This window comes from Dipodomys spectabilis, unplaced genomic scaffold, assembly GCF_019054845.1.
Source record: "Dipodomys spectabilis isolate Male_0828 unplaced genomic scaffold, ASM1905484v1 ptg000140l, whole genome shotgun sequence".
Taxonomy (NCBI): Eukaryota; Metazoa; Chordata; class Mammalia; order Rodentia; family Heteromyidae; genus Dipodomys; species Dipodomys spectabilis.
The window spans coordinates 39,402,890-39,429,576 of NW_024870817.1; the positions used below are offsets into that span (position 1 = coordinate 39,402,890).

Below are 26,687 nucleotides of genomic sequence, written 5' to 3' on the forward strand. Positions count from 1 at the left end.
TTCAAATTGCCCTTTCTTTTGTCCCAACTTCGAAATTTAGAAAGGTAACTAAATATTTATAGTAGGGCCATGTCAGCCTCAGAAAAGTAGTGCTCCTGGTCAGAACATAGATACCTCTGAAGGCTGAGGTTTTTTTGAACTTTTGCCTATTGATACTCTGTACCTTCTGTATGAATTACACTCCTGTATAAAATGTTCTGTAGAGCTGACCCCTCTCACTGCCTCTGGGCTCTGTCCCTTCTTCACCTCCACCTTGCACAAGCTTATTGCTTTTTGTTTTGTTTTGTTTTTTGGTCTGTCGTGGAACTTGAACTCTGGGCCTAGACCCTGTCTCTCAGCTCTTCAGCTCAATGCGAGCACTCTACCACTTGAGGCACACACAACACCACTTCTGGTTTTCTGGTCGTTAATTGGAGGTGAAAGTCTCATGGACTTTCCTGCCAGGGCTGGCTTTGAACTGCAATCCTCAGATCTCAGCCTCCTTAGTATTTAGGATTACAGACGTGAGCCACCAGTGCCTGCTGCTTATTGTTCTTAAAACTACTGTTTTCAACTCCTTTGCTCGAGAGCCAATGTTGATTTTTCATCAAATTATTTACCTGGGATTAAAAAACTTTATGTTGGATTTTTTCTCTTCCAGTTCATATTTTGCTTTTCTCTCATTTGCCTCTTCCTATCTACTTTAATTCAGGATTTAAAAAAATTGACTGGCAATATATTGAAGTCAGTCACCAATCATTTTTATATTTTCAGGTACTGAGGTTTCAACATAGGGCTTCAAGCTTTGCTTGCTTAGTAAGTGCTCTACCACTTGAGCCAGGCCTCCAGTCCAACTCTTTACTGATTATTTTGCCCCCTCCCCCCCCTTTTTTTTTTGGCCAGGACTACTTTCTTCAAACTCTGGTCCTCCAGATCTCAGCTGATTGAGTAGCTAGGATTACAGGCATGAGTCTCAGAATTTGACTCAGTCATCAACTTTTAATTCATCACTAATTCTGTTTTCCATTGCTATTGTTTTGAATGGTTTTCTTTTTTTTTTTTTTGTCGGTTGTGGGGCTTGAACTCTGGGCCTGAGTGCTGTCCCTCAGCTCTTCAGCTCAAGGTGAGCGCTCTACCACTTGAGCTACAGCGCCACTTCCGGTTTTCTGGTGGTTTATTGGAGATAGGAGTCTCACGGTCTTTCCTGCCCGGGCTGGCTTTGAACCGTGATCCTCAGATCTCAGCCTCCTGAGTAGCTAGGATTACAGGCGTGAGCCACCAGTGCCCGGCTTTTTGAATGGTTTTCTACTCTACTAAAACCCTCAGTTGTCTCCTTCTCTTCCCTGGAAATAGTGCTATGTGCGCTATTTCAAGATTTAGAAGTATAGGTTGGAATCTTGAGTTAATCACTTAATATCAAGGCTATATTAGCCAGTATTTCTTAGTCTGATCCCTATAATCCTACCAAATGAAAGGTTGTGACACAAACTAGCTCCTTCAGCATAAATGCTATCTGTTAGTGCTGGCATGGGACTAATTGTTAAATATTTAAAATTTCACCTTATTATATGTGTGACTTTAATTAAATTCTCTAGCCATGCACTAGTGACTCATACCTGGAATCCTAGCTGTTCAGGAGGCTGAGATCTGAGGATTGTGGTTCGAAGCTAGTCTGGACAGGACAGTGTGATTTTCTTTTTTCTTTTTTGGTCCCGTCATGGGGCCTGAGCTCTGGGCCTGGGCGCTCTCCCTCAGCTCTTCAGCTCAAGGCTAGCGCTCTACCACTTGAGCCACAGCGCCACTTCTGTCTTTTTTCCTTTTGCTTATGTGGTACTGAGGAATTGAACCCAGGGCCTCATGCATGCAAGGCAAGCGCTCTACCACTGAGCCACCTTCCCAGCCCACAGTGTGAGATTTTTATCTCCAATTAAATCACAGAAAAAGCTGAAGTGGCACTATGGCTCAAGTGGTAGAGCACTAGCCTTGAACAAAAAAAGCTCAGGGATAGGCATCCAGGCCCAGAGTTCACGCCTTAGGACCAGTAAAAAACAAAACCCCCAAACTAAAAACCATAACAAAAAATTACTTCTGAATCATTCTTGGTCTTTAAAATGGGGATAATAATATCTGTCTTACAGAATGATTTTGTTCATCAAATACTTGTTGAGGGATATTCTAGGCAATGATGTAGATGTCTGGCATATAACAAATGCCTGCCTTCTTGGATATGTCTGCCTTCTTGGCTGCATTTTAGAGTTGTGAAGCAATAGAAATTTATATATTTATTTTTTACTTGAACTCGGGGCTTCATGTTCTTGCTTGGATCCACACCTCCATTTCCAGCTTTCTGTGGTATATTGGAGATAAGTGTCTAAGTGACTTTTCTGACTGGGCTGGCTTTGAAGCTTTAGCCTCAGATCTCAACCTCCTGAGTAGCTAGGATTGCAGGTGTGAGCCACTGGGGCCCAACTTAAATAGAAATTTGTTTTTAAGTGTTTATTATATACCACTGATATGCTCAATGTTTATCTCAATGTTTTTCCCTCCTAGCCATACAATTTCTACAAGGGCCAAAGAGAACGAGGCAGGTGTAACTATGTAGTATAGTCAGTTCCTTGATCCTCTTTGGAGAAACACCAGCATTAATCAGTGTTACTGAGAGAAAGCTGTAACACCCAGCTCAAGACAGAAGACAGCTAAGTAAAAGGTACTCTGTTAATGACCTTTTTGAAGGTTCTCTCATGCTCTTCTCTCTAATTTCTTGATACAAGTTGAGCATCCCTAAACTGAAAACCAAAATCTGAATTCTGATGCTCAGAAAGTTTAGGGGTTTTTTGGGAACATTTTGAATTAGTGATAATCAAATAGTAATATCAATGCAAATATCCTCAAATCCCCAAAACCTCAGAAATCTCACAAACTTCTGGTTCCAGCCAACTATTTCAGATAAGGGACATATGGACTGCTTTTTATTAGCATATAGTACTTGTACAAAGGGTGGGTTTTATGTGACATTTCCACACATGTATACAATGTATCCTGATCAACTTCACTCCCTTAATCACTTTCCCTTATTCTATTCCTCCCCTCCCTAAGTCATGGGGTTTGAACTCTGGGCCTCATGCTGTCCCTGAGCTGTTCAGCTCTTGGTGAGTGTTCTACCACTTGAGCCACAGTGCCACTTCTGGGTTTTTGTGGTTAATTGGAAAGAAGAGTCTCATGGACTTTCCTACCCGGCTGGCTTTGAACCACGATCCTCAGCTTTCAACCTCCTGAGTAGCTAGGATTACAGGCGTCAGCCACCAGGGTCCAGCCATATTCCCCTTTCTTAAAACAGTCTCAACATGTTTCATTGTTGTACTTGTATATATGCAAATAAGCAACTTTGACCATATTCATCTTCATTCACTCTCTTTATTAGTCCTCTGCCTTCCTACTTACTCTCAACAGAAGCTCCTTGGGAGCTGGGAAGGTGGCTCAATGGTAGAGCGCTTGCCTTGCATGCAGGAGGCCCTGGGTTCGATTCCTCAGCACCACATAAGCAAAAAGAAAAAAGCCGGAAGTGGTGCTGTGGCTCAAGTGGTAGAGCACTAGCCTTGAGCTGAAGAGCTGAGGGACAGTGCCCAGGCCCAGAGTTCAGGCCCCACGACCGGACCCAAAAAAAAAAAAAAAAACAACCAAAAGACAGAAGCTCCTTGTAATGGTGGGACAAAGAGTGAACAAATTCAGCCGTGATACTCATTAGACACTGTGTTGAAAATAAACTATACAGCTTGTGGTATGATGGAGGAGTTTTGGGAGGGAAAACTGGGAGGAAAGGAGGAAAGAGGTGACACTGTTCAAAGACAAACATACTCATTGCTTGACTTATGTAACTGTAGCCCTCTGCATATCACCTTTACAATAATTTTTTAAAAAGCTGTTTGTAGCTTTTTGTTTAGCTACACAGATTTTCTGTTTTCTTTCTGAGATTATGGATTTTGTCACTTTTCTCTGAGCAGTCTTTTTTGTTGTTGTTGTTGGTCTGCTTGGACTCTGGGCTTGGGCATTGTCCCTGCACTCTTCAGCTTAAGGCGAGCGCTCTACCGCTTGAGCCACAGCACCACTTCCTCTGAGCAGTCTTAATGGAATCTTATGGATTCAATTATCCCTTTTGTATTAGTAATTTTAGTGATTCTTTTTTTAGCCAGCATTCTCTCTTGAGTTTTGGAGATGAATGCTTATCTGGGTACTAGACATGAAAACATTTGTCAAGTGGTCAAGAAAAATCAGGAAGCAGAGTTTGCATTTGATCCATTCAAGAAAAAAAACTATCTTATTTGTTATTTCTTTAACTTTGGACAATTAGTGATCCTTTATAAAGAAGAGGAGGAAAGTCTTTTCTGTTCACAAATTTTGACATAATTTTGATTAGCAAGAGAATATTTATGTGACTCTAGAAAGCTGTTCCTAAAGAAAACAAGAATGATATTACAGGTTTTTTCTCCCCAAAATGTATTTTGTCCAAACTGAATGGGGCACAAACAACGTTTCTTAAGTTCAGAATGAATAGAACCTTCTAAAAACTCCTCAGGTAACACACTAGTAAAGAGCCCCCAAAATTTATTTACTTCTAGCATTTGACTGCTAAAAGGAGAAAAATGAAAGGGTTTGTAGAAGCAAATGTCACAAAATAACTGTAGACTTTTAATCCAAATATACATGTAGAAAAATGCACAAGCTTGGTTAAATTTAAATAGACTGGAATGTGTTTCCTATGAGTTTTATCATCAGCCAAGAAGTAATTCTCTCATTATTTGTTGTAAATTTTGGTGAAGTTTCACACTTTTTTTTGCATAGTTCGCAAGAGAGTACTTAAATGTCAGGATGGCTGCGTTAGTCCATCTGTAGTATAGAGCAAGGTGCTCACACAGAGCAACTCTCAAATCCAGCCTGATAAACGGAAGAAAATCAGATTTGTGTTTATACAACGCAGCTTCAGAGAAAAGGCATTTCTTCTTTCGTGTTTATAGATACAAAATTGTTATAAAATAGAACTGATGATGGTATGATGGGTAGTATAAAGAAAATAGATACTTTGTTAGAATCTTGTTTTCCGGCGTTTAGTGTTAAGGCTATGCCTCATGCCTGTAATCCTAGGTATTTGGGAGGCTGAGGTCTGAGGATCATACTTGGAAGCCAGCCCAGGCAGGAATGTTCAACAAACTGAAGTGGAACCGTGGCTGAAGTGGTAGCATACCAGCCTTGAGCAAAAGAAGCTAAGGAATAGGTGCCTAAGCTCTGAGTTTGAGCCTCAGTACTAGCACACACACATAAAATCTTATTTTCTTTGATTATCAGTTGGGTAATTCTGGTCATTCACTCTAGTACCAACCCAAGAGCTGTTTCCTTTTTGGAAAGTTACTTAATGTTTGTGAGTTTCTGATAAAATGTATCCAAATTTATCTTTAGATCATGAGGTCAAACATTTGATCCCAGCTATTAGGAGTATCACAAAAAGAAAGCAAAAAAGGGCTGGGAGTATGGTTCAAGTGGTACAGGGCCTACCTAGCAAGTTTGAGGCTTTGAGTTCAAATCCTAGTACTACCAAAAGGAAAAAAAAAATGCAAGATGAGGAAAACCCTAAAATGTCACTTATTGTACTATATATTTTTTAAAGATACAGTACTTACTATATCTTCCTAAAGATAGAGTACAATATATAGACATGAATATATTAAAAGTTACAGCTGGGCACCAGTGGTTCATACCTGTAATCCTAGCTTCTCAGGAGACTGAGATCTGAGGATCACAGTTTGAAGCCAGCCTGGGCAGAAAAGTCCTTGAAAATGGTTCTGTGAGTGGTATAGTGGTGAGTAAGAGCTCAGGGACAATGCCTGAGCCCTGAGTTCAAGCCCATGGGGGGAGAGAAGGAGAAAGGGGGAGAGAGAGGGAGAAAGAGGGAGGAGGGGGAAAGAGCGTGCAAATGCTTGGTGGGGGAGTATTGGCTATGGCTTTTTTTTTTTTTTAAAGCAGATAAAAATAGGCTGGTTTAAGTGAGGCCCTGGTGACTCATGATCGTTTTCTTAGCTACTCAGGAGGCTGAGATCAGAAAGATCATGATAAGAGGCCACTCTAGGTAGGAAAATTCTTGAGACCATGTTTTTAAAATAACTGACAAAATCCATGCTACTCAGGAGATCGAGATCAGAGAATCCTGGTTTGAAGCCAGCTCAACAAACTATCTCCAGTTCACCAGCAAAGTGCCGGACAGGAGGAGTGGCTGAAGTGGTAGAACAGCCATGAACATGCAAGTTGAGCATGTGTGGGGCCCTGAGTTCAAACTAGTACACACACAAAAACAAAAAAACCTCTGACAAATTAGGGCTGGAGATATAGCTCAAGTGGTAGAGCAACTTTTAGGCAGTACTGAGGCTCTGAGTTCAAAACCTACTAGTCAAGGGGAAAAGGAAATGGGCCATTTTTAGACAATCACTTCTTTTTAAGGTAAATTGATATTGTATGTATTATTTTTAATTGATACTGTATTTATTATTATGTATGTATTCAGGTAATTTATAAGCATAATCAAGAAATAACTATTTTTATAATAAAGCATATTTAGAAGCTCAAATGTAATCTCTTAATCTTGTTTTGTTAGAAATTAATCAAATGGGGAAGTATATAGTGTAGGAAATGAATCTCCTATCTGATTTGCATTAATACCATCTCTGGAGATAAGTACTTAAAAGTTAATTTGAAACACAAAAATTGGTTTAGATAATTAAAATTACTCTCTATATAATGTTTTAATATATTATTTTGCCTGCTGCATAATATGACACATTTCTGTGTGTTATAGTCTGTAGTCATTACTGAGTAGGGTTTTTTTCTTAATATTTTTCTGATTTTTTGATAGAAAGTCTGAAATAGTCTATGTTATTTGATGATAACATAGCAAGTATTATACCATAGTATTGACCTCTAATAGTTGCTCAGCATATGTTTGTTTTCCAGTCTTCTTGAACATATTTGAGAAGGGCCATGTAAGAAGAATAATTGTTTTAGTAGTGAAACTCTTTAAAGACTCAGTAAATAGCCACAAGTACCATTCTCTAAATCTTTCACTGTAATGGAAGCTTTTTTTCTTTTAAACATGTTTGTGCTCAAGACTAGCAAGATTTCTATTTGAATCCTCATAAGCTGGACTGCCCAGAATATTTTAAGTATTTCCAGTAAGGATAAATATTTGTTACTGGTAAAGAAGTGGTTACGTTATGATTTACCCTTTTTACTCAGGGTACGTGGTATTTTACATACTATAAAGTTACATAGTTTGAGAATTTTACAAAGTCATAGAGGAAAGTCATGGAAGAAAGTCATAGATATGACTGCTAACTTTAAGATGTACAGAATAGATATTGAGATTGGAAATCTAATACTAGTATCTTGCAGTAGAATATGTAATTGTGTAATTTGTGATATAATTTTCAATTTGATAGGTTTTTAACAGTTCTAAAAAAGAGACCAGAAGCTAGATGTAGAGCAGATTACTAATTATTTGTAAAATTTTGTTTGACTTCTTTTGACTCTTAAACATCTCATTTGGAAATCTAATCCTTCTGCTTTTGTTTAAGGAAGTTGTGGACTTCTCTTTTAAATTGGTTGTTTAAGAGGATGCAATTGGAGTCCCACCTTTTCTCACTGAGAAAGAGGGGGAGGGTGCTGCTGAAAGAAGGGTTGTGTAATAGCCACACCTGAAGCTGGCCTGCAGTGCACTAGACTGCAGAACTTGCCTCTTAAGTTTCCAAGGATTTGTAAATTATAAGTTTGTTTGGTAATTAACATGGGTATATTTAATCTATCTTCGTTAGCAGTTTGTTTTCCCAAAATAAGCTTGAGAATTTTTTTTGGTGTGTGTATGTTTTGGGGATTGAATCTAAGGTTCTTTTTATTTTTTGGCTGTAGTGGTGCTTTGCGAGTTAGGTTCTCTATCGCTAAGCCACACCTCCAGCTCCTCCCCCTCACCTTTTTGTCCTTATTGTTATAATTACTCATTGACAGTACTGAGGGTTTGAACTAAGAGCCTCACCCTTGCTTTATTGGTGTGATACCACTATAACACCTCACCAGTCCTTAGAGATCCTCACCCTTCCTCTGCCCTCTCCTCCTTTCCTCTGCTTACACTCTGTACTGTGATTGAACTTAGAACTTCGAGCTTGCTTGAAGTGGTAGAGCTCGCCTTGAGCTGAAGAGAGCAGGGACAGCGTGCCCAAGCCCAGAGTTCAAGCCCCACAACCGACCAAAAAAAAAAAAAAGAACTTAGAGCTTACTAATCGGGCACTTTGTCACTTGTGCCATGTCTGCAGCCCTTAGTGTACAATCTTCATATAGACTTAAAATAGACTCTGTAGATAATGCCTTTGTTAAATAGCCACTTTAAGGTATCATCTGTTCCCTACTGATTGCCTGACTAGCCTTAATTTCTCCTGCCTCCAGAACTGGAGTATCTCCCAGTGAACATGCTCTCTGACAGTGTATCTGTCATCAGTGCCAGGAGCCAGACCTTTGGCTTCTAGATGAGTTTGGAGAATTGAAAGCAGGAGGAAAATGAGGTTGTGTTTTTCCTGTTTGTTTCGGGTTCTCCTTGAGATCATAGCTCCTGTCAAGCTAATAGCTTCCTGAATTTTCTGTATTTCAATGTAGGCCAGCAGCCCAGGCTCCCTGTTTACAGGTCTATGATGTATAAGTAGCAGTTGTCAACAGCAAGGCAACAACATTTTCAAAACTAAGTAAGGCAAAGTTTACCAATTTAAGTGTCGTAACTGGCAAAGTCTCAGGTCAAATACTGAACTATAATACGCCTTGGCTGCAGGGGTACTTTTATCCACAGAGACAATGTCTTTAAGCACTTGCAGTTGATTTCTCTCGCAGTTGGCCAAATCTTGATCATGTATTTTCTGTACTTTAAGGATACAACTTTCAGGGCTTTTAAGAGTGATTTGACTTTGCACTTCCACAAAACCATGGTAGTGATCCAGTCCATGTACCCTGTGAGTGTGGTGAGGTGTATCTTGGTAGATAAAGCCTAGTGAAGTCTGAAGAGTCATTTATCAAAATACCAATCAGCTCATCATTGAACTCCACACTAAAATCTGCCCTCTGTATTCTATTATGTGCTTGGTCCTAGCTCAGAAACTCCATTTGCCAGCAGCCCATACTGTTGTCAAAGGAGCCACAAGTTTCTGTCCATTTCATGCACCACTGAACAAGGGTGATTTTGGATGCTGTAAACACACTGCCTTGTACACACATCCCACAGCTATGACCCTGTAAAATGAAGTCTATCTTTGCAGTAAAGTGCATATACTCTGGCACTATGTCCAATTAATGATGAGGTCTCAAAGGATTCATGGTCTTCCAGTTGCTTTATTCTGAAAGTAGCCTTCACATAAATCCTATCTGCAGACTCACCAATCCGCCAGCCCAAATTGTTACATATAGTCTGCCATGTGTCTGTACTGGCACTTATCACTTCTTTCACTGACTATAGGGATGAGGCAGCAACTGAAGATAATTTTAGGCTCCAGCAGTTTTAACAAATAGATAAATGCTCTTTCCAAGGGAAAGAGCTTGGGGGAATTCTGCTGTGGAGAATCTCTAAGTTATTGAACAGATGCCTGAGCTAGACTAACTCCACTAATCAGGTAATCCAGAGTTTCATTTTTTTCTAAAGCCCATTTGAGAAAGAAATATAGCAGAAATGTTATTAAGCCATGTGCCCTTCCTCTCCATAGGGGAATGTTTACCTGAGTGAGTATATTCTGGTCTGGCTGGAACTTCATGCCATGGGGTGCTCGCACCAAGGAGGCATAGTCTTAGATCTTTCAGTAAATGGATCCACATTGCAACTGCTATGGCCTGGACATGTGAGTGCTTGGGTTCCACAGCCTCAACTATTTAAATGTCATAATGAGATCTATAGGGAAAATAGTGAGCAAGTGGGAATTAAAGTCAATCTAGTCTCTTTAACGTATAGATTTTTATTCTTTTCAAAAAGTAGATTTAAGGGGGGAGGATGGGAAGGGATGGGAAGGGGAAACAAAGGAGGAGGCTACAATGCTTGATAAGAAATGTACTCATTATCTTGCCCATGTAATTGCAACCCCTCTGTACAGTATTTTCACAATTAAAAAAAAAGTAGATTTAACACTTGTTTATCTTTGCTTCTATATAGTAGAGATTAATATTTGTTTCCTGATGATGACCTTTTTCTTCTTAGAGTCTTTATTGAACTCTCACTCTCCTTGATGTATTATCATTTGGTATTCTGTATTTACCTAGATAGGTACTAGACAGTTGATTAAGCTTTGGCTTTTAAGTCACAACATTGTTCTTCCTTTTTTCCTCCTCCCCCCTCACTTAATGTTTGCAACTAAATAAGGTAGATGTATTCCCTACCCTCTAGAGTGATAACTAACTGCAGTTTCTTTTCAGTCTCTTTCCATGATTTTACTAGGAATTATTAGTTCTTGCCTGACTGCACTGTCCCTCTTATTGTTGACTTTATGCTTTTCCTGAGAACTGTTTCATCCTCCTGGCTTAAATTACAGCTTTTAATGCTAACTTCTTCTGATCTTTACACTGAATTTTATTCATTTATCTACTTACTAAATTTGAGTTCAGATTTAACTGTGTGCCTAGTAAAAATGATACAAAGATAATATGGTATTTGCCCTTAGATTTGCTGAAAGATGTATAGAAAGCACCTTAAAATCTAGTGTTGTAGACATATGGAGAGGGTGCCATGGAACAGATAAGAAATGATTCAAGCCTGTATTCCAAGGCATTTTGGAGGCAGAGGTGAAGGTATTGTGGCTAACCTGAGCATAAAAAGTTTGTGAGATAGTCTCAAGTAGTGGCTGGGTGCTCTCAGCTATGGGGAAGCACAGTGGCTGAGAGCATTGGTGAGTGCCTGTTACCTCCATTGACCCAGGGAAGCACAAGCAGGAGGATTGCAGTCAAGCTGGCCTAGCATAAAGTGAGACCGTATCTTGAAAATAATCAGTGCAAAAAAGGTTCTGGAGATAGGGCTCAAGTAGTAGAGTTTCGGTACCATGTCCTGAGTTTAATTTCAATACCATGGTGAAGGAGAGACTGTCTTTCTTGCCATAGTTCTAACTTGTTACTCTAGCCATATCATTTGTATCAGGGATATTCACTGACTGTAGAAACAGCCTGTCAGTAGCCTGTGTTGGAATCCTGGTTTTCCCATTTACAGTTTCAGTAATGTTTTCATTTCTCTAACCTGTAATGGTTAGTAAGAAATGGGATGCCTTGTAGGGTCAAGGTAAGGATTGAGTTAGTCTGTGTTAGTCTAGTGACAGGCATGTGTGAGCATGCAGTATTTGTTGGCTATAAAATGTCTTACATCTTGGAAACTCCTTGCTCATTCCCACTGCTCATATTGATGCACTCTCACGTTGCACTTGCATCCTTCAGCCACCAAATGCTCTCTTCCTTTTTGCCTGTGCTTTACTTGCTGTTTCAAGTTCAACTCAGCTGCCTCCTCTTTAATGTCTTTTTTTATCTCAATTCATATTGACCTCTGAACTTCCAAATTTTCCTTATACTGTTTTTAATAATTGATCTATTTTCATGGCATATCTCTGCCTTTTATGCTATTTCTTCTTATGCATAGTAAAAATACTATCAACAATTACTGTCACGGTCAAGATATAGAACAGTTTCATCATCCCCAAAAGAACCTATCTTGGTATTTCTTTTTAAAGAACTTTGTAATAAATTCATTTCTAAAAGTTATCTTTGGAAAACAAAAGGCTTATTTCTTTCCTTCTGCCTTTACTGGTTTTTTTTTTTTTAACTCTATTATTAGTTTAAGTTCTAATGTGAAGCAAATTTTTATATTTATTTATTCTTTGAAATGCTGTTAAAATTATTTACAGAATTTTGCATTTTTCCTTAAACATATTTAAGATAATCAATTTAGTTAAATATACAAATAGAAAACCTTCCTGTTTTTTCATCTTTATTTTTCCTACACCAGTTTTGTTCTTCTCCATGGCAGTTTGTTTCCTGATTGTGCCTAAAGTCAGAGGGCAGTGAAAGCAAATGGATACGCAAATGTTGCATGGTTGCATCAGCCTCACTCTTGGGTATTGTGGAATACTGCTCTTATGGGTAAATTTGCATCCCATTGAGTAGCCTTTACTTCCTAAAGGAGTGAATTGAATTTAATCATGTGTGTCTTTTTCTCCCTTCCCCAACAGCTTCCATGCCTATGGCTGTTCTAAATTTGGGCCAAATATATCCATTTCAGAGAGGCTTTTTCTGTACAGACAACAGCATCAAGTATCCGTACCATGATGGTACCGTCACAACCACTATGCTCGTCCTATTGGGGGTTGGCTTACCCATCTCCTCTGTAAGTAAATTAATAAGTAGGTAGTGATGCGTTTGTTGTGCTTGGAGGTTGGATGAAGTGATGGAGATGGCGGGGGTAAATCCAGGTTCTTTCTTCAACATGCTGTTATGGCAAATAGTCGATTGAGGAGTAAGCCTTACTGTTTATTAACCTATAGGTGATCTTTTCAGTTAAAGGTAGATGTGACCTAAATAACTTGTCATCCTGAAGAATTATAGAATGCTTATTTTAGAATGTAAGGGCTCATTTAAACCATAAGCCAACTCCTCTCAGTTTATGAACTTGTTCAAGTTCAGTAGGCTATTTTGTGACAGAATTGAAACTCAAGATAATACTTGCTTTATTGTAGTAGCAAATGGAAATTTAGCTCATAAAAATTCTGAAAAAACAGCAATATGTATAATAAAGTATAGAATACATTAAAACTATTACTGCTTTTAAAGTGATAGTTATAGAGTTTATCAATTTGTAGGATAATATTGGATTTTACTATTTTAGATAAGTGGAATCTTCCATTCTAGATCAGATCTCAAACTAGGTTAAGAGTGCCACTTGGGATATTGTGCCTACTTTATCCTTGGCTCTGGTTTCTGAACCTTATCCTTTGTCTTTTTATGTGACTTGGAAATAGAAGAAATCTGTAGCAGGGCAAAGATTTACCTTCTTGAATGTCTAGGAGTATAGCAGATCAGCCATTATTTCTTCCTTGACCTCCCTGACTTCTGTTAGTTGGCTTCTCCAGACATTTAGAATATTTTAGTTTTTCAGTAAATCCAGCAGCAGTCTTGTTCTACAGTAAGAATGGCTGGCATCTTTTCCTATTTTGCCTCAGAATTGGCTAAAAATAATAACTGAATACTTTGGTTTTCCAGTTCATATATCTGGGTTCATTTTTATTTACTTTTTTACTAAGTGTTATTTATTTATTTATTTATTTATTTTGGTCGGTCGTGGGGCTTGAACTCTGGGCTTGGGTGCTGTCCCTGCGCTCTTCAGCTCAAGGCCAGCTCTCTACCACTTGAGCCACAGTGCCATGGACTTTTCCTGCCCAGGCTGGCTTTGAACTGTGATCCTCAGATCTCAGCCTCCTGAATAGCTAGGATTACAGGTGTGAGCCACCAGGCCCGGCTAATTTATTTTCTTAATGGTCTTCAGCAACTATTATTACTTTAGTGTCATTCTGAACACACTACAAATTGTTTTGTGCCTTGTTTTTTGTCTTTATGACATATTTTTGAAATAGTTATAAAAATAAATTTGAACATAATAAGCAGTTTAAATAAGAGAGATAGGACATGGTATACATTCCTGAGTTCTGGGAATACCCTATGAGTTTATTGTTGAAATAATTGACTTGGAAAATAATACTAATTCAAACTCATTTATATTAAAAGAAGTCATTTTAACTAGCTTCTAGGCCTTAAATGTTCTGATGGCATATGCTAAAATTCCTATGGTATATTTATTAGTTTTAATAATTTATGTATAATATAATATATTATGTGTAATACCATGTATAGAATATTATTTATTTTCAACAAAATGAATAGTTTGATGAACCTTATACACAACTTTATAAATTGATGATGTGTACTCGGATTTAGGATGATAGAAAAAAAAAGTCATGACAAACATTTTATAGAGCAGTGACTTTTCTTTTCTTTCTTTCTTTTTTTTTTTGCTTGCTGGTCACATGGCTTGAACTCACTCAGGGCCTGGTCCCTGTCCCTGAGCTTTTTTGTGCTCAAGGCTAATGCTCTTATCACTTGAGCCACAGCACCACTTCCAGCTTTTTCTGAGTAGATTATTGGAGATAAGAGTCTTAGGGATGGGCTGGGAAGGTGGCTCAGTGGTAGAGTACTTGCTTTGCATGCATGAGGCCCTGGGTTCAATTCCTCAGCACCACATAAGCAGAAAAAAGCCGGAAGTGGCGCTGTGGCTCAAGTGGTAGAGCGCCAGCCTTGAGCTGAAGAGCTGAGGGACAGCACCCAGGCCCAGAGTTCAGGCCCCACGACCGGACCAAAAAAAAAAAAAAAGAATCTCAGGGACTTTCCTGCCTGGGATGGTTTTGAACACAATCCTCAGATCTCAGCCTTCTGAGTAGCTAGGATTACAGGTGTGAGCCACTGGTGCCTGCTGAGCAGTGACTTTTAAAATTTGAGTACCATAATTTTTTTTATTAATGTATTTTTTGTTTCATTAGTTATCAGAAAAGATGCCAAATTTAGAAAACTAGATTTTTATATTATTTAGCTTAAAGTTTCTTTGAGAGCATTAATGATCTACTTTGGATTTAGCCTGTTTTTCCTTATTTTGGTCTTCTTTTTCCTTTGGTAATTCCTTATAAAGGCAGTTCATTTACTTTTGTAATCATGTTTTTAGAAGAGGGCAAAAACTTGAATCTTCCTGCAAACTTTCAAACTGAAGATATAGCAACAATAAAGTTAATATGTACCTGGAGTTCAATATGTATAGCTTGGAAATGGACAAGACAATTCTTATGTGTATTTGATAGGTAATTTTAAATCAACTTGATTGTTGAGTAGTTGTCTTCTTTTTGTGAGTAGTTGTCTTCTTTTGACTTTGATTTCTGTAAGTAAGTAAAAACTTCTGTAAGTAAAAACTTTTCCTAAAATAGTGTATCTATTGCTTCTGTTTTTTTGTTTTGCTTTATTTTGTTTTGATTTGATTTTGTGTGTGTGTGTGTGTGTGTGTGTGTGTGTATACAGTGTATCAACCTCTTAATGATGCATTGTATTATTTGTGACCCAAACTACATCATTACAAACTAGGAATGTATGTGGAAAAGGTTTAATCTTTTTACATATTTTATAAATTAATGATAAATAGATGAATGACCCTAAGAAAAATGCTCAAAGAGTATGTATCAAAATTTGAAAATGCTGCCAAAATATAAAAAATATAGTTTAAAAGATTTATGTTCCTAAATGAATTGATATTAAAGCAATATTGAGAAGAAGATTTGGTCTGATTAACAAAAGGATTCATGTATCTTTTTATGAGGAGTAAAGTAATACATGAATAATTTTTATGGCTAAGTAGCATTAGGATCTCTCCTGAATGATAGCAAGAGAACAATTAGCATTTATTGCAGTTTATATAGCACGGTAAGATTTTTTTTAATTTATATATTTTCCGGCAGTGGTCCAGGAAGTTAGCATTCAAACAACTTATTATTTACATTTGTCTTCTTTGCTTTCATGATGACATAGGTATTGTGCGGCTAGTATTCAGTAGGCAACAAAAGACACTTTACTCAGAGTATATGGACAATCTGATTTGCTCACTTACCATATCTTCAGTGCCAGATACAACGCTTAAAATGTAATAGATATTTAATAAAATAGAGGTAGAAAAATTTAACTATAAAGCATATATTTTTCCTTAAAAAAAAACCAGAAAAATCTCAGTAGTTAATATAATAGTAATAGAGCTTCAATTTTTATTAGCATTGTATTCTTAGGCTGGGGGGTGGTAGTTCAGTGCAGAATATTTGCGTAAAAAGTGTGAAGCCCTGGAAGTGGCGCTGTAGCTCAAGTGGTAGAGTGCTCGCCTTGAGCTGAAGAGCTGAAGGACAGCACCCAGGCCCAGAGTTCAAGCCCCACGACCGACCAAAAAAAAAAAAAAAAAAAAAGTGTGAAGCCCTGGGTTTAAACCTTAGCTCTGAAAATAAACAACAGTATGTACTCAATAGTTACATGATTTTTTTTCTATTGCCTAGTTATATAAAGTAAAAGTTATCAAAATATTTACATGTATTCTATAAGTGGATATAACAAATACTTAAATATGCTATATCCAAGCATTTAGCACATTTTTTATATCAAAAAGCTAATTGCTAAGAGATGCTAGATGCTTCTAGCATCTCTTAGTAATTACAGCTTGTGACAATTGTCTAAAGAAAGAGCATTTTTCATAAGAACTTATAAAACCTTTATTTTCCACACAGTTTCACATGATGATAAATAAACAAGAAACTTTTCTCAAACTGAAACCACCCTTCACATCACCATATTTCTTGAATACTAATGGGCATTTATTTCCCCTACATTTTAAATACCCTTAGCAAGGAAACAAATATAATAATATTGTCTCACTTTTTTCCCCTGAAGAGCTCAAATAAGTATCGTATTAAGAGACGACTCGTAGTTAAGCTGAATTGACATGCTAGTAGATATTATCAAACAAATAGAATTAAGTAAAACGAAGAAATGTAAATATTTCATTAATTTTCCTTTTTCATAAGTGATATTTTGGAAAGTAGTTGAGGGTGTTATGTGCTTGTCCTTTTAAAAAAAATATATTTCATTATCTTTAGTTTTACCAAGGGCTTATCACACAACATTTTGCTTTTGTAGACCCTAAGAAATTGATTAAACATAATTATAACACTGTTGTTTGGACTTTTTTCCCCTCACTATGTAATCCATATTGGCCTCAAACTAATAATCCTGTCTTATTCTCCCTAGTGCTGGAATTACAGGTGTGCTCCATCACTTATTTGAAGTGTTTTTGATAATTCAAAATAAATCTACACCTTCGATCCAACAGTGAGTTTTACAGCACCAGAGCATGTGTAGATAATTGATAAGTTGGACTTAAGTCAAATTAAAAATTGCTCTGTGAAAGATACTGTTAAGAGAGTAAATAAACTATGAGTTAACATTTATAAAACATCTGATGAAAGACTTGTATCCAAAATATCCAGAGTGTGTGTGTGTGTGTGTGTATTTAGTAGTACTAGGGTTTGAACTCTGGGCCTTGTCATCTGTTAGGTCCTCTGCTACTTAAGCTATACATCTCTAGTCCTTTTGGCTTTAGTTGTTTTGGAACAGGGTGTCTGGTTTATGACTGGGCAAACCTGAATTTCAGTCTTCCTGTTCACATTTTCTGCTTAGCTGGGATGACTGGTGTGTACTCTGCTCCGTTTCTTATTGATTGAGATAATTTCTTGTGTACTTTTTGCCTGGTCAGATCTTGAACCATGATCCTTACCATTTCCTGGGATTATAGGTGTGTGAGCCATTGGTACTCACCCACAAAGAACTTTTAAAAGTTAACTATAAGAAAACAGCCTAAATTACAAATAGAAGATCTGTGGGGCGCCGGTGCTCATACCTGTAATCCTAGCTACTCAGGAGGCTGAGATCTGAGGATCACGGTTCAAAGCCAGCCTGTGTAGGAAAGTCCGTGAAACTCTTTATTGCCAAGAAACCACCAGAAAACTGGAAGTGGCATGTAGCTCAAGTGGTAGAGCGCTGGCCTTGAGCTGAAGAGCTGAGGGACAGCGCTCAGGCCCAGAAGAGTTCAAGGCCCACGACCAAAATAAATAAATAAATGAATGAATGAATGAATAAATAGAAGATCTGACAAACACTTCAAGAAGATGTACAAATGGCAAGTTAACATATGAAGAGATATCATTAGGAATTATAATTAAGAAGTTGTGAGCTACCACTGGGCATCAAATAGTGAAAATCCAAAATAAAGCCATTTGCAAGGCCTTGGATTTCATTCTCAGTGGAAGAGGGAACAAACAAGAAGCTACCAACCATGAAAAACCATGGGAGAACTTTAAATGCATATTAACAGCTGAAAGCCAGAAAAGACTGAAAATTGAATCTGAAAAGACTATATATTGTATGATTTTTAGATTGAAAAGATTACAGATTGTATGATTCCCAACTATGATATTATGTAAAAAGGCAATACTGTAAACAGAGGTCGTAAAAATATGAGTGATTACCAGAGTTTGAGGAAAGGATAGAAAAAGGTGACATATGTAGAACACAGGATTTTTAAAATAGTGAAATGATCCTATGACATTAATGGTGGGTACAGGATATTGTATATTTATCAAAACTCATAGAACTACCTAATGTAAAGAATGAACTATGGTCTTTGATTAATAACAGAATATTAATACTGGTGTAGGGTTATAACAAATGTACCACATGAACATGAGATGTTTATAACAAACTGAGGGGTAGGAATGGAAGAGAAGAAGTATATGATTTTTTTTTTTCAGTTTTTATCTACAACTAAAACTGCTTAAAAAATAACTCAGATGTAGCTTATTATTGGTAAAATGCTTGTTCAAGGACCTGGGTTCAATACACACATACACACACACAGAGTCATTAGTTCTAAAACACAAAATTTGCTCACATATTCTAATAAAATATCAATGCTGTTTAGTTAAATAATAGTAATGATTGTTTCAAAAGATCCTCACAATGAATATTAATACCATAATTACCTGATAAGATTTTAAAAAGTATTTCAGAGTCGTACTTCATTTTACTTGTTAACTAATTTTGTAAGACTATTTCAGCTACATCTAAAACATAACACAATAACATAAACAGGGCCCAATGCATTTATACACAAACAAACTGACCTAAGGAGGGTATGCTTACGGGAAGAATCCAAAGGCCTAATTTCTCTGAACAACTAATGTAGTGTTTATCAAAATGAATACCAGGAAGTAGAGATATGTTTTGGGGGAGTGAGCAATGGAGGGCGCCATAGAAATGGAGGAAAGAAAGATGAGCAAATGTTGTAGTCATTATATTCAATGTACATTATGTAAAAAGTAAACTATGTACCTTGTGAGTAGGGAAAAAGAGGGGAGAATGAAGTGGAGAATGAAGGAACGGTGGCATTGACCAAGACACATTATACTTATAACCTGACTTATGGAACTGTAGCCCTTTTGTACAACTACTTAATAATAAATATACAAAAAGCAAAGGAAAAAAGATTATTTTGATACAAGGCCGGCCTGCCTGCCTGCCTGCCTGCCTGCTTGCCTGCTTGCCTGCCTGCCTGCTTGCCTGCTTGCCTGCTTGCCTGCCTTCCTTCCTTCCTTCCTTCCTTCCTTCCTTCCTTCCTTCCTTCCTTCCTTCCTTCCTTCCTTCCTTCCTTCCTTCCTTCCATCTGTTCTACCCTTCCTTCCTTCTTTACTTCCTTTTGCTTCCTTTCCTTTCTTCTTTCTCTTGGTGCTGGGGATTGAACCCAAGGCCTCACACATGAAAGGCAAGTGATCCACCACTAAATTGTCTCTCAGTGGCTCTTACCAAAGAGAATACAGTTTTATAATACTATAATAACTAGAATAGGCCTTTCATTTATAAGACTCGTTAATTCAGTGGAAACTCATTTAGAAAACATTGTACTGTAATTGTACTTTCAGTAATTGTAAATTCAGTATGAGTTTTCAGTATGGAGAAAGCCACAAAGAACTGAAATCTTAGAACTTTTTTTTGTTTGTTTTTGCTAGTACAGGGGGCCTTGTACTTTCAGGGTTTTTTGCTTTATTTTAGCTCATGGCTGGTGCTCTGATGATTGAACCACACCTCCAATCTTGCATTTTGCCAGTTAATTAGAGATAAGAGTTTTGTAGGCTTTTCTTCCCAGGCTGGCTTCAAACCTCAGTGTTCAGATTTCAGCCTCTTGAGTAGCTGGTATTACAGGAGTGAGCCACTGGTGACTGGCTCTTCTGATACTTTTAGTCTTATGAGTAAAAAAAAATATATTTGGGACATTTGGTAAACTGTGTATGGTTCTGTTTCAAATTTCGTTATGTAATAGAACTTTGGGAAATTAAAATCTTTTTGACTACTTGAAAGAACAAAAGGCTGATTTTTTTGTAAATTCTGTATTGTGATTAAGGATTATGTAATTTCACAAATTTCACAGTATTGTGGGATAGTGATGCTAACTTAGTTTAAGAGCTTTGACAATACAGTTATTTCTTGCACGTCGGGTGGTATCCTTTCCTTTTGCATAGCATCAGTTGTTCCCTCTTTCCCACTCATTCCCTCCCTCTCATCTCTGCCATTGAGTTGCTTAGTTCATATTGATCAATGTCCAATGCAGCTGATGGGTCCCCCTGTTGTATGTTTTTCCCTGATTCCCTCTAGTTCTGTGCCAAAAGGCTGATTTTAAAAGCATTCTTTTTGTTGTTGTTGTTGTTGGTTGTGGGGCTTGAACTCTGGGTCTAGGTGCTGTCCTTCAGCTTTTCAGCCCAAGACTAGCACTCTACCTCTTGAGCCACAGTGCCACTTCCCGTTTTTCTGGTGGGTTATTGGAGATAAGAGTCTCATGGACTTTCTTGCCAGAGCTGGCTTTGAACCACGATCCTCAGATCTTAGCCTCCTGAAGAGCTAGAATTATAGGCATGAGCCACCAGTTCCCTTCTAACTCATTCTTAATGAAGATTTTGTCAAAATACAGGTCCATATCCAATTATCTAAAACTCTTAGGACCAAACTTTCTGGAAATTTTAAAGGTTGTATGAGCAATTTGCCTTATGTAGCAAATAATGTCTCAGCAGGGGCTATGGCAGTGCTTCATCATCAATACAGTGAAATGTGATAGTCACAGAACATGGCCTAAGTCTTAGTATCATGCCTTCATTTCTTCAGGTTAGGTTTGATATATGAGGTAAATTAAGAGTTGTGGTATCAAATATTTTAAAAGAACAGAGATTTTTAGGGCTTTGGGTCTTAGAATAAAACATTTTGGGGTTAAATTATTTAATTTCTTAGACATTGCCATTGCCTTATTAATGTTTAAAATGCCAGATTTAGGAGTATATTTGAAAGGGTATGCTTAAAACCACTTATGTGAAATTACTCCTTTATGATGGGAATTCAGGATTGGTGATACAAGCCATAAGAAATAAAACATGTAGGGCAGTGCTTTTTTTTTCTTTACATTATAAGCATTGACTAATTACAATGAAACCCCTTTACCACTAATGTACACTATGCAAGCAGTATATTTTGCTTAGCATGAAAAAAATTCTGAAATTGATGAAATCCAGTGGTCATGTATTATCTTTTACTATTATTTCTAGTTCACTTGTTCTCCCGCCCTATTACAAGCAGTGCTTTTGAAAATGTCTTACTCAGTAATTGTGAAGTATGAGCAGAAGTAGTGTCCCAGATAGAAGCCATTCACAAAATGCTTCAGTGATTCACCAAAGCTACAAATAGCTTTGCTGTATATTGAGCTATTCAAAATACCACTCAGTATTTTACTGTGGCCAGATTTCTTTGGGCTTTATCTTTAACAGTTAAAATCTCTGCACTACTTTTGTCAGATATCTTAAGCTTTTATACTTAGAATGACGATGAGATAAGGTCTTAAGAATGTACAAGACGCTATGTCGAAAAATGAACTTTACAATTTAGGTGAGGGAGGGGGTGTGGGGAGTGTAGATGAGGTAGTAGGAGGGAAGGGATGGTAGGGGAAAAACAAAGGAGGAGCCAACAATGCTGGATAAGAAATGTACTCATTACCTTGTAACTGTAACCTCTCTGTACATTATTTTCACAATAAAAAACATTAAAAAGAATGGCAGTTTAATATGTTATCATGAACCAGAAATGTATCACATATATTATTTCTGTAATCATCACCACAATCAGGGTTCAAAGCTTTTCTATTACCCCCAAGATACTCTCTCACTGTGAGTCACTGTGACACCCCACATGAAGTTTTTTGTTTTGTTTTTTTTTGTCGGTTGTGAGGCTGAACTCTGGTCCTGGGTGCTGTCCCTCAGCTCTTCAGCTCAAGGCTAGCACTCTACCACTTGAGCCACAGTGCCACTTCCGGCATTTTCTGCTTATGTGGTGCTGAGGAATCGAACCCAGGGCCTCATGCGTGCAAGGCAAGCACTCTACCACTGAGCCACCTTCCCAGCCCCCACATGAAGTATTTTTAACAGAGAAATTTCCCAAATTGCAGTACTAGGAACTTACTCCTTTCACTTTCGTGTGTGTGTGTGTGTGTGTGTGTGTGTGTGTGTGTGTGTGTGTGTGTGTGTGTGTGTGTGTGTGTGTGTGTGTGTGTGTGTGTGTGTGTGTGTGTGTGTGTGTGTCTTTGAGATTTTTTTTTGCTCAAGCACTCTGCGACTTGAGCCACAGCTCCACTTCTGGTAATTAATCGGAAATAAGAGTCTCAAGATTTCCTGCCCAGAGTGGCTTTGAACCACAACGATCCTCAGTTCTCAGCCTCTACTGGGTAACTAGGTTATAGACATGAGCCAGTGGCCCTCAGTCTGAATTTTGAAATGTCTACCACTTGATTTGTAATTTTTTAATCTATAATTTATCCTTACATTTAACTTCATAGGCACAGAAAAGTTCTCCAATTTTGGCTATTGCTGAAGTTATGGTAGATCTTATAGCAGCAGCTACTTTGTATTCTTCTCAGTCAATTTCCTAGTGCACCTCTTAACTTTTTTTTTTTTTTAATTCAGAAGGATGCCTGTTGTATTAGTATTTTTTCCTTTTATTGTTGAATATTATTCCGTATTATGGGTGTGCCAAAATTTATTTTATTTCTTGAGGGACATCTTGTTTGTTACCAGGTTTTAGCTATTAGGAATAAAATTGTATAAACATATATGTACAAGAGTTGTTTTTTTCCCCCTCCCTTTTTTCTGGTATTGGGGTTTGAGCTTAGAAGATCTTGCTTGCTAGGCATGCACTCTACTACTTCAGCTATGACCTCAGTCCATCTTGTGGTGGTCTTTTTATACTTTCTGACTAGCTGGGATGACAGGTGCTTGCCACCATGTCCAGCTATTGCTTGAGGTAGGACCTTGTTAGCTTCTACCAATGTCACATCAAGTTGATTACTGTGTGTGTGTGTGTGTGTGTGTGTGTGTGTGTGTGTGTGTTTATCAAATAGTTTAAAATTGAGTGGGTAGAAGAAAATAGAGGATTGTTTTTCTCAAAAATCAGGGAGCATTACTCTTCCAACTTTATTGTTCTTTTTCCTAATTGTTTCTGGCTCTTCTTGTTTATTTGTCTTTCTGCATAATTTTAAATGAGTGTGTTCATGTCTATAAAAAGATCCTGCTGAAATTTTCATAAGAATTGCATTAAATTTGTAGATCAGTTTGGGGAGAATGGACATCATTATTTTGTTAAGACTTCAGTCTATGAAAATGGTGTCTTTATAGAGCATCGATTTTTTTTTTATCACTGTTTCATTGTTTTCAGTATACAGAGTCTATGTATATGTTGTTACACTTATGTCTAAAGTTTTTCAATATTTGAGCTATTATAAATATCTACCCTGAAACAGGGTCTCACTATGTAACCCAGGTCTTAAACCTGAATCTTCCTGTCTCTGCCTCACAAGTTCTAGGTGTACAAGTGTGTACCATCCGGCATGACCTGCTTTGGTTTCTAATTGTTCATTGCTAGTATACAAAAATAGAATTAATTTTTTAATTTACCTTTCTATTCTGTAATCTCAGTCTCTCTTCTAATTCTGGGATTTGAGTATCGATTCTTGGGTTTTTGCTAGTAGTGGGGTTTGAACTCAGGGTCTTGCATTTGCTTAGCTGGCTCTCTGTCATGTGCCAGACATCCAGCGTGGTGTTCTGCTAGTTATTTTAGAGATTCATTCTCATGAGCTTTTCTGACTGGGTTGATTTTGAACTGCCCTCCTCCAGATCTCAGCTTGCCTGAGTAGTTAGGATTACAAGTATGAGCCACCAGCACTGGACTCCTGGTTTTAATTCCATCTTACCAGATACTTTTTTTTTTCCAGTCATGGGGCTTGAACTCAGGGTCTGGGCACTGTCCCTCAGCTCTTTTGTTTAAGGCTAGCACTCTACCACTTTGAGCCACAGTGTCACTTCCAGTTTTTGAGTGGTTTATTGGAGATAACATCTCACGGGACTTTCCTACCTGGTTTGGCTTCAAACCACGATCCTCAGATCTCAGCCTTCTGAGTAGCTAGGATTACAGACGTGAACTACCAGGCCCTGGCACCAGATACTTTTCTAAAAAATTCTCTTCTATAAGTTCCTTTTCTTCCCCCTGACTTTTACTTGTAGTGCTCTGAATCAGTGCCTGGATCCTTATTTCTTTTCTTTTTTTTTTCTTTTCTTTTTTTTTTTTTTGTGGGGGGGGTCCGGTCGTGGGGCCTGAACTCTGAGCCTGGGTGCTGTCCCTCAGCTCTTCAGCTCAAGGCTAGTGCTCTACCACTTGAGCCACAGCGCCACTTCTGGCTTTTTTCTTTTTCTTTTTTTTTTGCTTTTGTGGTGCTGAGGAATCGAACCCAGGGCCTCATGCATGCAAGGCGAGCGCTCTACCACTGAGCCACCTTCTCAGCCCCTGGCTTTTTTCTTTTTGCTTATGTGGTGCTGAGGAATTGAACCCAAGGCCTCAGGCATGCAAGGCAAGTGCTCTACCACTGAGCCACCTTCCCAGCCCCTGGATCCTTATTTCTTCTGTAACTGTGTTTCCTCTCTCATCTGGTTTCATAGCTCTAATACAATCTCTGCCAAGTTTTATCTTTAGTTTCCCCAAGTTTCGGATTTTACATTCTGCCTAATTGACATCTTGACTAATAGGTAAGGTTCCTCAAGCAAGACAAGTCCAAGAACGAACTGTTGGGATCTATCCCTTGCCTGTCTACCTCATCAGTCTCATGTCTACCTCATCTCATTTAATTCAAGTTTAGACTTATGGTTGCTCAAGAGGAAAGCCTTGAGGTCACTTTTGATTACTCTTTCTATACCCAGTCAATGCATCAGCAAATCTTACTTCCTTTACTTTAATATTAACTACTAAAGTCCTGGGCCAGGCCTGCTCACAAATGCTACATGAGAGTTCTTCCTGCTTAGAGTGGGGACTCAATTAATTGTTGAACAGAAATCATTAAGCTCTCAATTTCTTAGCTGTGTTACAAGTTTGTAAATGAAATGTTCCTTAATGTCAACAAAAATATTTTTAAGTTTCTGGAATTTGTAAGAATTGGATGCCTTTTGGCGTATACACTTTTGGAGTATACACTGAATTGTGTTCAAGTGTGTTAAATATTAAACTGCTTCACAGTATTATACTGAATTACAGGTCTTTCTGTTAGATTTAACCAAATAAACTTTTTTTTAATCTTCAGCTTATATTAGTTGTAATTTTCACTGTAGATCTGAAAATAAGTATTTTTCAGTTTTTAAAATTTTTGCTGCTAGAAAGAGTAATATTAATAAGGTATACTCCAAGTTACCTAAGAAGTGTACATGATGCATAAAGTCACTGTTCTGAACTGCTTACAGGAAAGGAAATACATTCATGTGGTAGTCGGTAAGATTTTCAGTTACATAGCTATATAGTTTTTCAGTTATGTAGACTTTTTTCCTCTTCTTTTGATTCTTACTTTTTTTTTGTTTGATTTTGTTTGTTTGTTTTGTTGGATAATGTTTTACCATTTAGTGTTCAGGTTGTCCCCAAACTCCTGGTTATCCTGCATCAGTCTTCCAATTTCTGGGAGTATAGGCATTCATCCTTACACCTGCTTCTTGCTTTTTGATATAGTTCAGTAGTCATTTTTGTTTCTGATACATTGTTTCTGAGCTATGTTTTCTCATGTTATCCCCATGTGCCCCAGTTTCATTCATGAACAGGATAGATACTCTAGCAGTCACGAGTTTCATTTTCTTAGTATAAGCAAAAAGGAGGAAAAGAAGCACAGTACTGACACGTTCTTTGTGCTCTTTTAGTAGCAGGATTATATTTTAGGTGCTCACTAATTAATATCTTTTGATAACTTACTTTGTTCTCTCTTTCCCTCCCTCCCTTCTTTCCTCTTTTCATCCTTTCTTCCTTTCTTCTTATGGTACTTGGGACCAAACTGTGGGCTACATACATGTCAGGCAAGTAAATACTCTACCATTGAACTTTACTTCCAGTATTTTTTGCCTCCTGTATTTTTACTTCTATTTTTTATGTTTTTGGTGCTTAGGCTTCAACTCAGGGCTTCATATATAAGTATATGCTCTATTGGTGAGCTATGCCACCAGCCCCAACTTGTATTTTCAAAATTTACTACTGCACATTTGGAATTTTCCTCATTGGTAAATAAATAAAGGTAGATTTTCAAATGACCTAACAGAGAAGGTAGACTAAATACATGCATCACATGTTTGTTTTGTCAAGGGGTACAGTCAGATGGCAAAAATAACAGTCTACCCACTATTATATAGTATAGCCTGTACCTCTGGGTTTTTTAGGCTTCTAACCTCCATCTACATCCTTTTTCTCTTATTTAGGTATTATGAAGAGAATATGATTGCTGAAATACTTTACAAATGGACACTATCCTCTTTTTTTTTTTTTTAATGGACTCTTTGGTCAGCCAATGGAGTCATTTCATTTTCCAGCCTTTTAATGTGGTTCCTGATGTGGTTTCCTTGCAACAAATATCCAGGCTCTGGACATTAGTGTGTCAAGAT

General features: G+C 37.7%; 1 protein-coding gene and 1 pseudogene across 4 annotated transcripts in view; one reads left to right on the forward strand and one right to left on the reverse strand.

Annotated features, from left to right (window-relative positions):
• The window catches only part of Plpp1 (phospholipid phosphatase 1), an 83,206-nt gene that overhangs the window by 20,813 nt on the left and 35,706 nt on the right, over positions 1-26,687 (forward strand). Inside the window, exon 2 of one of the 4 annotated variants that reach the window (XM_042690753.1) lies at positions 12,249-12,403. The exons of 2 other annotated variants lie outside the window; for them this stretch is intronic. In XM_042690753.1, the coding sequence (XP_042546687.1) occupies positions 12,249-12,403 (155 nt within the window). Of the gene's footprint in view, positions 1-12,248; positions 12,404-26,687 lie in introns of those variants that run through there. One more of the 4 variants, XM_042690756.1, reaches the window with a different exon arrangement.
• Positions 8,795-10,946, reverse strand: LOC122117287 (annotated as a pseudogene).